This window comes from Physeter macrocephalus, unplaced genomic scaffold (genome assembly GCF_002837175.3).
Source record: "Physeter macrocephalus isolate SW-GA unplaced genomic scaffold, ASM283717v5 random_102, whole genome shotgun sequence".
Lineage (NCBI taxonomy): Eukaryota > Metazoa > Chordata > Mammalia > Artiodactyla > Physeteridae > Physeter > Physeter macrocephalus.
Genome location: NW_021145385.1, coordinates 43,118 through 55,110, shown reverse-complemented (window position 1 = coordinate 55,110; position 11,993 = coordinate 43,118). Strand labels below are relative to the sequence as shown.

Genomic DNA, 11,993 nt, shown 5'->3' with positions numbered 1-11,993 from the left:
CACCGTCTTCTTCCCGGACAACCAAGGACTACATTACCCAGTAACTCCCGCGATTTTTGACACGTATCTGCACATGCCCAGAATCTCTCCAGGCTCCTGCCCACTCTTCAGCCCCTGACGTCCCTCCGGAACCCCGTGAACTACAAGTCCCGGTAGGCTTCGAGCACTTATCTCTGACTGCTTGTGCGCAGACAGTTGCCCGCCGGAAGGATAGAGCCTGGTTGTGTTTATCTCGTTGGGGACCGAGTCGTCGGTTGGCGTGTAACGGGTTCTAGGCTGCAGGCAGCGCGAGGACCCGCGGCCCCGCCCCGGCCCGGCCTGGCAGGTAGCCCGGGGTGGGTTGAGGGACAAGGAGAATTATAGGGGCTGGGGACGCCCATGCTTAGCGCTGGAGTCGTGGGGGAGGGGCCTGAGAGTGAAGAGGTGGGGGTGGGGAGGGAGCTAGGGGGATGATGGGAAAGGAAAGTGTTAATGGGGAGAGAAGGGCTCCGGGAGGATGGTGAGGAGACCAGTGGGAGAGACCTGGTAGCCGGAGGAGGCACTAAAGGAAATTGGAAAGAAGATCGGGTTATGAGGAGAACAGGGAAGCTGAGGATAATGGAAGAAAAGGGCGGGGGTGTCTGGAGTTGTGCGGGAGGGGAGGTTGGGATGACTGGGAGACGACAGGGATAGCGTCATATACAGGGAGGAATATCTCTGGCGGAAAGGGGTCAATGGATATTAGCTTTTTTCCCTTAGTGGAAGAGGGAAAATGGAGGGCTGTCGGGGTGGAGCTTGGAGTTGTGGGAGAAGGAAGAAGGAGAAAACGGCAAAGCTCTCAGAAGATCAGGAAGGGCCAGAAACGGGGAGTGAAAATTGCAAGAGAATAGGAAGGGGGGGTAGGTACATGAAGGGAATTGAAGCTTGAGAATGCGGCAGTGATGGAGGATGGGAGAGACCCAGGGATAAGAGGAGCCTCTGAGACCCTGGGGGCTTGTTCTCCAAGAGCTTGAGTTGTTTTTTTTGGAGGAGAAGCTGAGGTTTTTTTCTCCACCTTTGGATGGAATTGCTTCTCTCTTGTCCTCTGAATTCTTTGCTTTACCTTGATATAGCTGAAGTGGGGAGTGGAAGCTATGAGGGAAGATGGACTCCGGTTCTTAAGCTCTTCAACCTCCTTCCTATCTATCCTTACAAGCCCAGATCCAAGAGCTTTTGGATTGAGGACAGGAGTAATGAAGTGAGAGTGGTTTCCTGAGGGGCTATTTCAGGTTTGGCAGAGTGGCTATTTAAAGCATGGGGTTGGGGGTTGAGGGAGGTTGAGCAGGGGCAGGAGGGCTGGCAAGCCAGCTGAAACCTGTGTGTCTTTCTTGTGAGGGGCCTCGCTTACTTGAGCTTTTTCTTTGCCTGAGATTCTGCCTGGCTCTTCCCTCTGCCAGGGCTTCTTTTTTTTTTTTTTCCGTTCTGCCAGGGCTTCTTGAACAGGGAGCAGATGATCTACCCAAACCCAGCAGGTGCCTGCCAGAGCAGGCAATGCCAGCTGCAGGATTTGCCTGACAGAGCCTTCAGATGTACCCATTATCACTAGGTTAGCGGGTTGTCTTTAAGAGACCATGATCTCTCATGCCTGGGTCTTTTTCTTGTCCTGCCCAAGGGCATTTTGCTTTCCTTTCCCTTTCCAGTGCACACCCCCACCCCTGTCCCCTTTCAGAGACCCAAGTGGGAGAAGAGCTGCTGGAAATAGCTTATTCTCTACCACAATGGCTAGGTTGGGCAAGTGGCAAGAGGAGAAAACCCTACCCCCTCAATCCCCAGCACACACATACCTTTCTGGCTTAAGTTCTTGGCAGCATGCCAGGCATAGCTGTCAAAGGAACTCCTCATGCCTGTGAGGGGCCCTGGGTGACCCCGATGACAACAGCTCTGCTTGACAGGACCCCCCATGAGGGGCTAATCATCCATGGAGGTCCCTGTCTGGGATCAATCCCACCCCATCCTGGATAGAGGAACTGTTCCACTCTAAAAGCCTAAAAGCTTTTTTGCTTGGAGGCACTCATGCCAGCTTTCAGTGGACTGTCTGGGGTTGGCTGGGCTATTAATAGTTCTGAGTATTTTGAGATCCCTCTCCCCACCTCAAAGAGCACGGAGATTCTTAGAGAGGTGGCAGTAGGCAGAGCAGAGCCAGAAAGACAAGAGAACTCACTGACCTTTGAAGGGGGCTTGGAGCTTGGGCCAGGCCAGTGACAGGGTGCAGCCGCCATGAGTAGGGGACGACGACGTTGAGCCCTTGATCAGCAGTCTGAGCTGGCAGTCAGGTCAGAGTGGACCCACCCTTTGCTGTTGGAGAACACAGGGCCAGGGCTAGCTTCAGCCCTGACCTCAGCAGCTCCCCTGGAGCAGAGCCAGCCACCTGAGCTGTGGAGGGGTGGTGTGGGAGGGCCACCAGGGTGACACTTAGAGGCAAGGCTAGTCCTGGGCAGAGTCACGGTGAGCCAGGCAAAGGCTTTGCCTGAGGAGCCCGTGGCCCTAACTTGTGTGCAGGTAGCAGAGGCAGCAGGCCGTGCCGGGGGGGCATGTTGCTGTAACCAGTGGCCCAGGGGATGTTACGGTGGACGGTGCACCTGGAGGGCGGGCCCCGCAGGGTGAACCATGCTGCAGTGGCTGTCGGGCACCGGGTGTACTCCTTCGGGGGTTACTGCTCTGGTGAAGACTATGAGACGCTGCGTCAGATTGATGTGCATATTTTCAACGCAGGTAAGCTAACTCGGGGACCATCCCTGGGTGCCCACATCAGGGAGGGCAGTGGGTGGCTGAGTGAGGTTTGATGGTGGCCCCCATGGCCAGAGGGGGTGGGGGAAACTAACATGTGGTTTGGGAAAATGTGGACGGCCTGAAGGGAGGTTCCCAGGGCTGAGCAGAGCTGTGCCCACAGTGTCCTTGCGTTGGACAAAGCTGCCCCCAGTGAGGCCCGCCACCCGCGGGCAGGCTCCTGTGGTACCCTACATGCGGTATGGACACTCGACCGTCCTCATCGATGACACAGTCTTCCTTTGGGGCGGGCGGAATGACACCGAAGGGGCCTGCAATGTGCTCTATGCCTTTGACGTCAGTGAGTATGAGTCTCTGGAGGCTGTGTTCTGCCAAATGGTGCCTCGCGGGGCTGGGGAAGGTGTGGGCTGAGGGGGGCTGGGAATAAGGCGCCCCAAAGTCGAGGAGGGAGCGCCAGCTTGCTTACTGGGCCCACCCTCTCCCCTCCTTCAGATACTCACAAATGGTCCACACCCCGAGTGGCAGGAACAGTTCCTGGGGCCCGGGATGGGCATTCGGCTTGTGTCCTGGGCAAGACCATGTACATTTTCGGAGGCTACGAGCAGCTGGTAGGTCTGGGAAGAAACTAGAGGTTTCCCTAGGGTGGGAATGACAAGGAGGAAGGGGAATTGAAAGTAGTGGAATGGGAGGCTTTGGTTTACTTGCAGGTTCTGAGTTGGGAAGGACGGAGGGTCGGAGAGTGACCCCTGCTCCTCTCTTTTATTCCTTCCTTCACTTCCTTTCTCTTCCTTGTCAGGCGGACTGCTTTTCCAATGACATTCACAAGCTGGATACCAGCACCATGACATGGACCCTGATCTGTACAAAGGTTGGCCCTTCCTCCTCTCTCCCAGATCCCCACCCTCAATTTAAGGAACCATTGGGAGCTCAGACAGTGAAAGCTGACCCCTCCCCCTCCTGTCTCTGCTCCTGCCCAGGGCAACCCTGCACGCTGGAGGGACTTCCACTCGGCCACAATGCTGGGCAGTCACATGTATGTCTTTGGGGGCCGTGCAGACCGTTTTGGGCCATTCCATTCCAACAATGAGATTTACTGCAACCGCATCCGTGTCTTTGACACGAGGACTGAGGCCTGGCTGGACTGTCCACCCACCCCAGTGCTGCCCGAGGGGCGCCGGAGCCACTCAGCCTGTGAGTGTCTGTTAGGTCCCTGCTGAGTCCCCGTTCCCCCATTGCCCCTACATTCTTGACATTCCTCTCTCCTTCCAGTTGGCTACAATGGGGAGCTGTACATTTTTGGTGGCTATAATGCAAGGCTGAACCGGCACTTCCATGACCTCTGGAAGTTTAACCCTGGTAAAGAGCACTGCCTTTAAGGGAGGAACAGGGAGCAATTGAGGGGGAGTGGAAAAGAAAAGAATAATCCTGAGTGGGTGAGGGGCAGGGGTGGAGAGGATATCTGGGCTAGGCAGGTGTTGAACCTCCATTTAAACTTCTCTTTAGTGTCGTTTACCTGGAAAAAGATTGAACCGAAGGGGAAGGGGCCGTGTCCCCGCCGGCGCCAGTGCTGCTGTATTGTTGGTGACAAGATTGTCCTCTTTGGGGGTACCAGGTTAGGAGGAGAGAGGGGAGGGCTCCAGGAAGGGCCTAAGCCTGTGACTAACATGGGAGACATTTGAGCAAGAGGGTCTCGTGGGTAGTCTTCGCTCCTCCCTGCATCTGTCTTTTGATCCCTATAGTCCGTCTCCCGAGGAAGGCCTGGGAGATGAATTTGACCTCATAGATCATTCTGACTTACACATTTTGGACTTTAGTAAGTACACTTATTCCCTAAGTGCTTTTGCCATCAGGGTCCCTGTCTTTGGGTGGTGATATCCAGGACTGGACCCTTTCCTCGGCTTTGACCATCTCCCTCTCCCCCACTCCTTCTTTAAAGGCCCTAGTCTGAAGACTCTGTGCAAACTGGCTGTGATTCAGTATAACCTGGACCAGTCCTGTTTGCCCCATGACATCAGGTACAGTGAATGGTTGGAAAGGAGGGACTGGTTGAGGGTGAGTGGGCAGCACAGGCATGACCTGATGGGCTTGGTCTCAGTGTGCAGGAGAGAGAAGATTTTGTTCTGTAGTGTACTTGTGGAGGGGGAGCTAAAAGGAAATATAAAACTTTCAGCTGGGTAAGTTTTATGGAAAAAATGTCCAGTTTTCAAACCAAGCTCAGAGGCATCACTTCTTAATTCCTGAGCTTATACAGTTATTTTTGTTAATATGCTGAGGAAGTTTGATTAAATCTTAGAACCTAGCTGCAGAGAAAAAACAAGTTTAGGAGCCTCTGGGTCACATTAATTCCAGAATTAAGGGAGGTCCTTCCTAGCTCCTTCCCTTTGAATTCCATTCTTAGGTCTGAATCAAGCACTGAAAGTTATCTTGTGTATAATTGTGCCCTTCTGGGTCATTCTGCGACACTTTCCTCTCCTTGATTCAGTTCAGCTTAATTCTTACTTGCTGAGGGTCTGTGTGTTCAGTATTTGGTGATAGAGTATACAAGGCTGAACAGATGGATCCCAGGGTGGCCCAAGATGAACACATGTACAAGTGCCTAGTACCAAGTAGAGTAGAGCCTTGGCATAAGGAGGTACTTTGTAGAATGACAGTTGTCAAAAAGAGAGGAATTTAATTTTAATATGGTGGGATGGCTGGGGAAGGCCTCAGGGAGGATAGGAGAGCTGAATCAGGGCCTTAAAAGGATGAGAGCTGAGAACAAAAACCGACATTCCTGGTGGGGGGAGGGGCATCCTGGTTGGATCTGAGCAGAGGAGGAAAGGTAGGTTGGGAAGTTTATTGAGATGTATACACAGATGTTTTTCTCCAGGTGTTGGGCACAAGAATATCAATATGTAAACATAAACAGGAAGTCCACATGAGCTTGCACGTGGACTAGTGGGTGGTAGTGGATTTGGTGGTGGGTGGAGACCTGATTGTTAACCCTCATAGGGCTGTAAGGAAGAGGTGGCGGTAGGTGGTTGAGCTTTAGGAAGTTGAAGGCACTGGTGTGTTCATTGCTTTGTTTGAGCAATTCTGGACTTGGGGGCAGAGGCTCCCCCTTCTGTCCTTTCTGTCTGTCATTTTTGGCCTTCCAGGTGGGAGCTGAATGCCATGACCACCAACAGCAATATCAGTCGCCCCATTGTCTCCTCCCATGGGTAGGAGGAAGTTTCTGCTGCCTCCCTTCCTGAGCCTGCTGGTGTCTTCACTGCCCTTGCCCATCTCTCCCCCGCCTGCCCCTTTGGACCCTGGACTTGGTATACCTCCACATGGAGTTGTTGGACTAGAGGTGTTTTCTGTGCTGTGAACTTAGTGGGGAGCTGCAGGGGGGAGGGCTAGGTCCCTTCCTCCTTGGGCCGAGGGCCCCTTCCCCTTGGTGCTCTGTCCCATTCACCTCCCTCCAACTGCTCCTGGGCCTCTGCTCTGCCCCAGGTCAGCCATGCTCTGCTGGGAAGCAAAGGGAATGGGGAGGAGGGAGAAGCAAGCAGTGTCGGCCTCAGGAGCTTCCCCTCCCCACCCCTCTTTCCACCTCTTCCCACTGCTTGAGCCCTGAGCATTGATTGGGAGCTGAGAGGAGTTGCAGCTGTTGGCATGAAATCTCCGTCTCCCTGACCTGGGGAGGGGAGGACCAGCAGATAATCCCACCCTTCCTTGAGCTGTTGCTGTATCCTGACGCTCTCAGCCAGCTCAGATTTTATAAAAATGAATTGAAAGTCTCCAAACGTGTGATCTCTTTTGTGTGGAATAGGCAAGGGACGGCAGGAGTTTGCAGTGGGGCCAGGGTGCTGAGGTTCTGGCTTCTCAGCCAAGAGCATTAGGAAACCAAATACCACGACGGCCTGGCCGGAGCTTCTCTTCGGCGCGGAGTGCAGCGCCAAGCGACAAAACGGAGGGGGCAACGTTATTTACAGTGGGCGCCCTTTTCCGCCCAGGGAGGGCTCCCCGGCCGCCCACCAGCGGCCCGCCCGGCGGTGGGCGGGATCCGCTCCATTGTCACCAAGCCTCGCGGACTCGGCCTGCCTGAGATGCCGGAAGGGGCGGGGCGGCGGCCGCCGGAGCGGAAGTAGCGCCATTAGTCTTTGGCGCGCCGCGCGAGCAGATGCTGAGTGCAAACTCCCGGCAATGGGCGGCTTCCGGGTCTCCTCGCGGGGCTCGGGACGGCGGGGGCCTGGGGCCCGGGGACCTGCAGAAGGGTGAGGGGACGGCGCCGGGCCGAGGGGCAGCCGCGGAGGTGGGGTGAGGGGCCAGTGGCACCGCGTGTGGTGCGGGCTCGGAACCTGGAGACGCCGTGTCTGTGAGACTAAGTTCTCCGAAAGATGCAAACACCGGGAGCTCCCCCCAACGCACTGGAAAGTGGGGAGTGAGAGAGGATGCTTCCTGGATTAGGACATCCTGAGCAGTTTTTTAAAGGGCGAAGAGGGTTTTTCGCAGGGAGGAAACGTTGTGTTCAAAAGCAGAGTCAGGAAAGGGGATGGATTGTTGAGGAAGGCTTAGTAGGTGAGGATTCTTCAACAAATTTTGCCAACATTATTGAGCATGTGTTGTGTGCAGGCACAGTTCTAGACGCTGGAGATACAGTAGTAAATAAAGCAGCACAACACTGTCCTCATGAAGCTTATCTTTTAGGGGTTAAAAACAAGCAAATTAATAAAAGACAATAAAACACGGAATTGCAGATTTTTAAAGGATAAATTTTTTGAAAAAGGTGACAAGAGCTTTGAAGAGAAAGCAGGGGAGGAGTTACAGTTTTAAGTAATCACAGAAGGCCTCATTGGGTAGGTGACATTTGAGAAACCGTTTGAAGGAGGTTGAGGGAGCAAGCAGTACAGCTGGAGGAAGTGTTCCAAGCAAAGTCAGGTGCAAAGGAACTGAGGTGGGAGCATACCTTCCTGCTTAGGAGCTGCTTGGAGGCCAGTTGACTGGAGAGGAGTAGGAAGGAGGAGATGGTAGGAGATGAGATTAGAGCCAAAACCCGGGCTCTAGGTCACATGGGGTCTTCAGGCTATTACAAAGCCTAGAGCTTTTCCTCTGAGCAAGATGGAAGCCATTGGGGAGTTTTGAGTTCTGAAGTGACATAACGTGTAGGATATGTATGTGGAAATGAGGTGGGAGTGATAAGATCAGATTTGCCTTTTTCCTTTTTTTTTTTTTTTTTTGGAAAGAGAAAGTTATTAAAGAACTTAAAGTGAAAGCTTCAGGTCTGAAGTAGTTTCCTTTTTTAAAAAAATTTTTATTGGAGTATGGTTGATTTACAATGTGTTAGTTTCAGTTGTACAGCAAAGTGAATCAGTTATACATATACATATATCCACTCTTATTTTTTAATTTTATATTATTTTTGGCTGTGTTGGGTCTTCGTTGCTTTACGTGGGCTTTTCTCTAGTTGCGGTGAGTGGGGGCTACTCTTCGTTGCGGTGCGCGGGCTTCTCATTGTGGTGGCTTCTCTTGTTGCGGAGCACGGGCTCCAGGCGCGGGCTTCAATAGTTATGGCACACGGACTTAGTTGCTCCGCAGCACGTGGGATCTTCCCAGACCAGGATCAAACCCGTGTTCCCTGCATTTGCAGGCGGATTCTTTTTTTTTTTTTTTGCTCTGCGGCATGTGGGATCTTCCCGGACCGGGGCACGAACCTGTGTCCCCTGCATCGGCAGGCGGACTCTCAAGCACTGCGCCACCAGGGAAGCCCCAGGCAGGCGGATTCTTAACCACTGTGCCACCAGGGAAGTCCTTTCCACTCTTTTTTAGATTCTTTTCCCATATAGGACATTATAGAGTATTGAGTAGAGTTCCCTGTTCTACAGTAGGTCCTTATTAGTTATCTATTTTATATATATCAATAGTAGTGTGTATATGTCAATCCCAATCTCCCAATTTACCCCCTCCCCAGGTTTTGCTTTTTAGATGCCTCTCCCAGGCTGAAGCTGGGAGCACTGCTTTGAGAGGAGTGAGACTGGAGGTTGGGAGAGCAGTGAGGAGGCTAGAGTACTGATTGAGGTGAGAAGTGCTGAGCGTATCCTGAACCAGAATAATGGCTTTGGTAGCTGAGCAAGGGAGACAGAGGTCCTTATGGGGAAACCTGTGAAGGAGTGATTTAAAAGAGCCTTACAGGATTTCCCTGGTGGCACAGTGGTTAAGAATCTGCCTGGCAATGCAGGGGACATGGGTTCGAGCCCTGGTCCGGGAAGATCCCATATGCCGCAGAGAAACTAAGCTCGCGAGCCACGATTACTGAAGCCTGTGCGCCTAGAGCCCGTGCTCCACAACAAGAGAAGCCACCACAATGAGAAGCCCACACGCTGCAACGAAGCGTATTCCCCACTCGCCACAACTAGAGAAAGCCCTCACGGAGCAATGAAGACCCAACGCAGCCACAAATAAATAAATAATAAATAAATAAACTTATTTAAAAAAAAAAAAAGAGCCTTACATATACACCTCGTTTAGCAAGGTGAGGCCCCAGGTACCTGGAACTGATGGGGAGTTAGGTGTCAGTGTAGCGCCATTACAACCTGTCTTGCCCAGGACCTGCAGTGATTGGTCTGAAGGGGATGTTGGAAAGGATCAGTTACCTAAGGAATGAAGATGGGATGGCATCTTTGCAGCAGTGGCAGATGCTGAGCTGAGTTGCGGTTCCCTCCCACCCCCATTTACCTTTCACAGGCACATCTCACATGTCATTTGAGGAGCTGTTAGAATTGCAGAGCCAAGTGGGGACTAAGACATACAAACAATTGGTAACTAGAAACAGCACTAAGAAGCAAAGTTCCAGACCACCTGTCCAAAAAGCATGTATTGCAGATAAACACAGGTGAGGAGCAAGGCCTGCCCCAGGAGTTGGAGGATAGCTGGGACCTTGAGTAGGTGTCTGCTTTCTTGGGTGGCAGGTGGGAGGCCTTTGACAAGACTGGAGTTCCCCTAACCTGTTTAATGTCTCCATAGGCCTCTGGAAATGTCATCCAAGGTCCGGGTGCCATTTTTGCGTCAAGTTGTTCCCATCAGTAAGAAGGTGAGGAGGAGGCAGTAAGCTCTTTCTCAGTGAAAGGAGACTGAACAGTTCTTTTATATTCTCTCTGTTCGCTCCAAAGGTAGCCCGGGACCCCCGCTTTGACGATCTGTCAGGGGAATATAATCCTGAGGTGTTTGATAAAACGTATCAATTCCTAAATGACATCCGAGCCAGAGAGAAAGACGTGAGTAACATGAGATTGGTCTGTGGGGATTCCGAGTGGTGAGACTAGAGCACAGGTCAGAGAGTCGGGCAGAGGGGAGCAGGGCGCGTCAATTTACTAGCTGTGTGATCATTGACAAGTTACTTAATCTCTTTTTGCTTCAGTTTCCTTATCACAAAAAGATAATAATTCCTATCTCATAGTGTTTATGTGAGTTAACATATGCGAACCTCTTAGAATAATGCTTGGCACAGAGTTTCACCTAACATTTACGGAATGCTAACTGTCATACTCATTTTCCAATGTGGAGCTTGTGAAAAAGCAGCTGAAGAAGCGCCGTTCAGGGGAGGAGCATGAGAAACTGCAGCAGCTGCTTCAGCAAATGGTGAGTAAGTCAGAATACGGGGGAGGGAGGTGAGAGCAGGTCAAGGCAGGAGGTGATTCACAGTCCCTGCTGTTCACCTCTCTCACCGATCTCATCTTTGCTCCTCAGGAGCAGCAAGAAATGGCACAGCAGGAACGGAAGCGGCAGCAGGAGCTGCACCTGGCCCTGAAGCAGGAGCGGCGGGCTCAGGCCCAGCAGGGCCATCGGCCATACTTCCTGAAGAAATGTGAGTGGGGCACAGCTATGACAGGCTAGTTACAGGAACGGGTTGGGTGGCCATAGAGGCAGCATACTGTGTTGGGGGTCCATGAGCTCCCTAAGGGAGGCATGAAGGCTGGATCCCATGGTAAGTTGGGAGGAAAGTAGAAATAGTAGGGAGTTGTTTGTAACCATTCTTGTATCCCTAATGACTATGGGTAGGGAGTGTCGTTTTTATCTCTGTCCCACCCCCACATATGTGGGTAGGGCACAGAGAAGGAGCTCATAGTTGGTTGAATTGAGAAAGAGTAGAATCATAGAAGTCAGCTTGCTTACACACACCGGTGAACTCCAGATGAGTCACATATCCCTGAATAGTGGTTGAGAATTACTGACCTGGGGAAGGGGAAAGAGGTGGGCTTCCTCCTTTGCTTACCGGCTTTCTTTCTCCTTGTCCTCTAGCTGAGCAGCGCCAGTTGGTCCTAGCTGAGAAGTTCAAGGACCTGAAACGAAGCAAGAAGCTAGAGAGCTTCTTGAGTCGAAAGAGGCGCCGAAATGCAGGCAAGGACAGAAGACATCTCCCTTTGAGCAAAGAGTAGTAAGGAGCTGTCCTCAGCTCTGCCACTGCCCCAGTGAGAAATGCATCTGTGGGGACACATTTGGGCTTGGCCCGTTCTGGTCTTTCCCATTCAAGGGCAAGGGTCACAGCTGCCTGGGAACCCAACTGGCTCAGAGATGACTCGAGGGCTCTTGGACTGCCTGAGGGCTGGACAAGAAGAGCAGCTCAGCCTTCTGCCATTCCGCACTTCTTGTGCTTGGATCTGGGTCATCATGTCCTCAAGTCCTTCCCATTCTTGCCTTAAAGTAATGATTCTGGTATAGAAGGAAAAGGACTGGTGAGTGACCTTGAGGCCAGTTGAAGGCCACAGAGTCTGTGCGTGGCTCCCAGGACTGGGACTTTATGTAGGAGCCGGTTCATAAACACTCGTGTCACTCATCTTTTTATTCTGCTTCTTTTGTGGGTGGCCTAGAATTACCATTTCAGGGGCCACGTGTTGAGTGGGCAATAAATCTAATGCTCCTACAAAGTGGGAAGTCAGATCAGAGACCCTTCCTATTTAAACTGAACAGATGACATGATCATTCAAAGAGGGAACCAATCCCACAACTCATCTACTTAGCTTTGGTCTTGGATGCAAGGGGAGGTAGAAAGTGGGGACAAAAATATGATAATATGTAAGCACAGCTGGCTTTCAGTACTTTTTGGGTGGAGAATTCATATTGCCTATGTGGACTGGAAAATCCTCAAGCTGACAATTCAGTTTAAAGTGATCTCAGGTTGATAGTGCCTTCAGGCACCTGGCAGAAGCAAATGCATTCCTCTCTTGAGGATTGTACTTTAAACCCAGGCCTCAAGCAATTCCTTCAGATAAAATTTCAAGGAATCTAAGCTT

The 11,993-nt window shown here is 51.9% G+C and overlaps 1 protein-coding gene across 2 annotated transcripts; it reads left to right on the top strand.

The window, feature by feature from the left end:
* The first annotated feature begins 186 nt into the window (after window positions 1-186).
* On the top strand, window positions 187-11,926 carry KLHDC3 (kelch domain containing 3). 2 transcript variants are annotated; one of them, XM_055082373.1, is made up of 15 exons: window positions 187-325; window positions 2,518-2,730; window positions 2,909-3,085; window positions 3,238-3,353; window positions 3,542-3,613; window positions 3,723-3,936; window positions 4,015-4,101; window positions 4,249-4,357; window positions 4,485-4,558; window positions 9,448-9,595; window positions 9,727-9,793; window positions 9,873-9,977; window positions 10,267-10,341; window positions 10,450-10,567; window positions 11,002-11,926. In XM_055082373.1, exons 2-15 carry the CDS (start codon window positions 2,577-2,579, stop codon window positions 11,136-11,138), a joined length of 1,653 nt encoding a protein of 550 aa, XP_054938348.1. In that variant the 5' UTR covers window positions 187-325; window positions 2,518-2,576; the 3' UTR covers window positions 11,139-11,926. The 2 variants fall into 2 exon arrangements, with proteins under 2 accessions (XP_054938348.1, XP_007107607.1); XM_007107545.3 differs by lacking the exons at window positions 9,448-9,595; window positions 9,727-9,793; window positions 9,873-9,977; ... (1 more) ...; window positions 10,450-10,567; window positions 11,002-11,926 and adding exons at window positions 4,682-4,760; window positions 5,883-6,513.
* Window positions 11,927-11,993: the final 67 nt, after the last annotated feature.